This window comes from Triticum dicoccoides, chromosome 2B (genome assembly GCF_002162155.2).
Source record: "Triticum dicoccoides isolate Atlit2015 ecotype Zavitan chromosome 2B, WEW_v2.0, whole genome shotgun sequence".
Lineage (NCBI taxonomy): Eukaryota > Viridiplantae > Streptophyta > Magnoliopsida > Poales > Poaceae > Triticum > Triticum dicoccoides.
The window spans coordinates 807914945-807919867 of NC_041383.1; the positions used below are offsets into that span (position 1 = coordinate 807914945).

The 4923-nt window shown below is 48.7% G+C and overlaps 1 protein-coding gene across 1 annotated transcript; it reads left to right on the forward strand.

Moving 5' to 3' along the window:
• Nucleotides 1-3374: 3374 nt before the first annotated feature.
• LOC119366481 (NDR1/HIN1-like protein 2) lies at nt 3375-4691 on the forward strand. Its single transcript, XM_037632222.1, has one exon. The coding sequence runs from the start codon at nt 3761-3763 to the stop codon at nt 4385-4387; it is 627 nt and encodes a 208-aa protein (XP_037488119.1). The 5' UTR covers nt 3375-3760; the 3' UTR covers nt 4388-4691.
• Nucleotides 4692-4923: the final 232 nt, after the last annotated feature.

Sequence of the window (4923 nt, forward strand, 5' to 3'; positions counted from 1 at the left end):
GGGCGCCGGCGCGCGGGTGCGAGAGACGTACGGGACCGCGGCGACGACGACGGACGACGGCGGCGTTCGGGGCGGCGGCGCGAGACGATGACGATGACGGGCGGCGGCGGGGACAACGACGACGACGACGGACGACGGGCGACGGGGGGCGACAACGGGATCGAGCGGCGCGCGGCGATGTCGAGAGGTTGGAGACGAAAGTGGGAGATGTAACTGAAATTTTCGTAAGTGCTATATATATAGGATGGGCCTTTAATACCGGTAGTAGCCACCAACCGGTATTAAAGGCCAACTTTGGCCAGGCCAAGAGGCGGGAAGAGCAGGCCTTTAGTACCGGTTGGTGGATCCAACCGGTACTAAAGAGTGATCTTTAGTACCGGTTGTATCCACCGACCGGTACTAAAGGCCTCGCGCTGCCACCCCAGAGTTTAGTCCCACCTCGCCGGGCGAAGGGCAGCCGCACTGGTTTATAAACCCAGCCGGGGCTACCTCGTTGAACTCCTCTATATAGCAGGCTTGTCTGCCTAAATTCTGCGCGCTGCCCTGTGAGTCTGCTGGGCCTTTAAGGCCTGTAATTGCACGCCCGTGGCCTAGCAGGCCCACAGGGCAGCGCCCCAATTTTTTTATAGTTTTTTTCTTTTCTGTTTTATTTTCTTCTATTTATTTCTGCGTAGTTTTTTGTATAGTTTTTTCTTTTCTGTTATATTTATTTTCTTGTATTTATTTCTGAGTAGTTTTTCATCTAGTTTGCCAAAATTCAACATTTTCAGAGTTCATTTTGTAGTGATTTTCAATTTCACGGTCATTTTATATAGTTTTTTTTTCTTTTCAGCTATAGTTTTTTTTCCTGCTATTTTTTCTTTTCTGCAAAACTTGATGGTCAAAGTCTGGAGTTATAACCAAAGTTTTAAAAAAAGAAATGCCAACGTGCAATTAGTTTTTGCCATAACAGAAGAAGTCCGGAGTTGTAATAAGTTATTAAAAATAAAAAAGAGGTGCAATGCTCGTTAATTTGCTTCAAGCCTTTCGGAATAGTGTAAACTGCACTGCGCATAGCTCCGTGCAGTCTACCATATTCCTGAAGGCTTGAAGCTAAGCAACGTGAGCATTGAGCCTCTTCTTCATCGTCTCTGCACTCAGGGCTTATAAACCGCTCCTAGTCTCTCTCTCTTCGCGAGGTGGGACTAAAAAACAGCTTACTAAGAAACTGTAGTACTGGTTCATCCATGAACCGTACTAAAGGTGCTCGTGGGGCCCCAGCCTTACCTGACACAACCTCATTAGTACCAGTTCGTGGCACGAACCGGTGCTAAAGGTTCGCCACGAACCGGTACTAAACAGCTCCTCCCGCCTAGCAGTTGGTGCATACTGAACGCAAAAAATATAAGAGCATTTAGATCATGATCTTATATTTCTTTACAGTCTAAATTGTCAATATGATCTTGTAACATCAAAAATACTTTGATCATCAATAATCTTTGTGTGTACAATCTGAATTGTCAATATGAGTCATCAACGATTTATAAACCGATGAAGACTCATATTGCGGCCACAAATTCTACACATAGAGTTCAATGAAGACCAAGTGCTTGTGATAGTTTGAGAAATAACATATTTAAGGTGGTAAAAGGCTTGTTAGGGGAGCGAGGTGGGACTAAAAACAGCTTGCCATAACCTCATTAGTACCGGTTCGTGGTACGAACCGGCACTAAATGGTGATGGTGGGGCCATAGCCTGACCGCAGGCTGACACAGCCTCTTTAGTACCGGTTCGTGGCATGAACCTGTACTAAAGGTTCGCCACGAACCAGTGCTATTGATCGCCGCCACGAACCGGCACTAATGTACACATTAGTGCCGGCTGAAATTCAAACCGGCACTATTGTGCTTCACATTTGACCATTTTTCTACTAGTGTTACCTGCATGTGGGTCCTACCTGTCAGTGGCAGATAATGAATAGAAATATAATAAAAAGTTCTGTGCTCAGCAGAGTTTTAATTCAAGACCTCCCTCGCACACATTAGGCGCTATCCGCTACAAAACTTGTCATTAATTGTGGACAATTGAGATAGACTACATTTTTTACCAGAACAATTGATTTGAAGTCAAAATACACATTGTTGGTTGGTTTGAACAAGGTTCTTTTTTGTATTGGTTTTTTTAGGGTGGGACCAGAAAAATCGGTTTCCAGAAATATAAAAAATATCGATATTTTTCAAACAAAATTTTCAACTCAAAATTGTTTTAGACGAATAAAAAAATGTTTAGGGTAACAGTATATCCTCTAACACCCTATGTAGCAAACTTGTCTTTCATTCTAGGGGTCTGCTTGCCTTCTTATCGTTGTGAAGCGACAAATGAAGAGTCCAAACGATTCACTAGTTCCATTGTAATGTGGGAACCGGTGTCTTGCCCAGTTCAGCGCAAACCATTGTCTACCCCTGCCTCGGCTTCACGGATGCGGAGCCCCCAATCCCCTCCCGCTAAATACCCCCCTTTGCCACTCCGATGAGCGACACAACCGGACATATGAAAGATACGGGGGAGGATATACCTCCGGTGCTCACGGCAGTCCGACAAGCGGGCTGCGGGACATGGGGAAGACAATAGGGTCTGCGACGGTTGGCCATACACTAGTATAGTGTATCCATGTCGTGGTAGTGGAACTCCGTGCGACCGGACGTGCACATGTTTTATTTATTTTTGTTACAATATGTCCAAAATGTAATGAATTTCATCTGGTTTATAAGAAATCCCATTTATTTGCATGGGTTTCATCCGGTTTGTTCAGAAGTATTTGAAATGTATGCATGCATCGTTGGATGGCGGCCTCCCGCATCCATTTCCGCGAATTGGTCCCCTGTACGCAGACGGATGCAGAGGAAACTTGCGGGTCTTTTGCCCTATGCTAGATGGGTCCCACAACAAATGACCAGAATAGCCCCGGCCACCAGTTTGACCAGGGCGGGAGAGGAGTGCGTCTCCTCTCCACGCAACAACGGTAGGAGATGGGGGCGGCAGCAACTCCCGCACCTTCTCAAATTTAATTGGAAAAACTCTAATAAATCATAAATGTTTTGTTTTGTATTATGGGATTGTTTCAACCAATTTGAATGTATGGTTTGTGATTAAATAGCCCTTTGAGCTCAAATAAGTAGAAAATGTGTATTCACAAGCGATACATCCAAATGGATTGAAATTTTCACAGAATACTAAACGAAACATTCATGATTTATTGGATTTTTTTTCAATTTTTTTGAGCACTTAAAAAATTCATTGAAAATAAGGATCAATTCTGTACGTCGATGTTTAATGGATGGTTGATAGAGGGGGTCTAAGTTACGGTGAGACTTGGCTTCATGAAGTCACTCAAGCTGCGTCCCCTCCGGACGTGTTCTTCCCTGCGCCTTCCCCCTCTTCCTTCCAACCCAAAACCATCCACAAATCACCGCGATTCACCTCACAAATCCCACCAAAACTCACAAGGAAAGGAAGGAAGGGAACTCACCCCAAAATCCACGCACAATCAAGCTCACACGAGTCGTCGCCACGCGCTTGCTTACCCAACCCAACCGCGTCTCCAATCCCCGCATGCTGCTACTTATATCCCATCCACCCGCCTCGCCGCAAACCATCGATCAATCCAACTAATAACCAATCTAATCTACTCCTCGCCGTCGCCGCCGGAATCCCCTCCCTCCCTCCCGTCCAACAACCGCCGCAGTCAGCACCACCAGCTCTCACCGTCGAGCTCGCCAGGATGGGTTCGGGGAGCCGCGCGGCGTCGTGCCTGTGCTGCCCGTTCAAGTGCCTGGCGTGCGGCCTCTTCAGCTGCCTCTGCAGCATCCTCGTCTCGCTCCTCGTCACCGCCGGCGTCCTCGCCCTCATCCTCTACTTCCTCTTCCGCCCGCAGATGATCGCCGCCACCGTCGACTCCGCCTCCCTCGCCCAGTTCCAGCTCTCCCAGGCCAACCCCGCGCTGCTCCAGTACAACCTCACCCTCGCCATGACCGTGCGCAACCCCAACAAGCGGGTGGGGCTCTACTACGACGGCGTCGAGGCCCTCGCCCTCTTCGACGGCCAGCGCTTCGGGTTCGCGCCCCTCGACCCCTTCTTCCAGGGCCACCAGGCGTCCACGGAGGTGAAGCCGGCGTTCGGCGGCCAGCAGGTGCTGGAGGGGGACGTCACGCAGGCCAACCTCAGGTCGCAGCTGGCGGGAGGCGCGGTGGAGGTGGAGGTGAAGCTCAACGCCAAGCTCCGCGTCAAGGTGTGGGCGTTCAAGGTGCCCGGGCCCCGCGCCAGGATCAGCTGCCCGCTCTCCCTCCCCGCCCCCGCCGCCGCAAACGCCCCCGCCTTCAAGCCCACGGAGTGCAAAGTCTGGTTCTGATTCGATTCTCCACCATTGGGGAACCTGATCTGATCCGTTCTCTCGATTCGATTCCTTGGTGCGTAGGTTGGTTGCGCGATGCTCTTGCTGATGTGCGTCGCCCGCCGTGGTTTATCTTGGTAGTAGAGATTTTCGCATCTACTGCTAGTACTAGTTGGATTCGTAGCTATGCACATACTGTCGATTGGTCGATTACTCGTTCGTTTGGTTCTTTGTTAGCGATGTTACCATACCTAGTTACATTGGGGTTCTACTATTCGAACCGTGTTGATATATGCATCGATATTCAGATTTCTTTCATTCAGACTCTGCTGTTGCATTGTATATGTCTCTATTGATGTGTTCATTCATACTTGTTGGTTCATGGCGACCCTCTTGTTGTGGTGAATGAAGTGAGGTGCGACCAAATTATGGTGTGTGGTGACCAAATCCACACGGCAGTCGATAGTAGGAAGCACGATTTCGCACGAAAAGCTATCCAGCATTTTTTCACCTGTTTTGTTTTCAGGGCCGATGAGTCGCTTTGTAGTACCGTT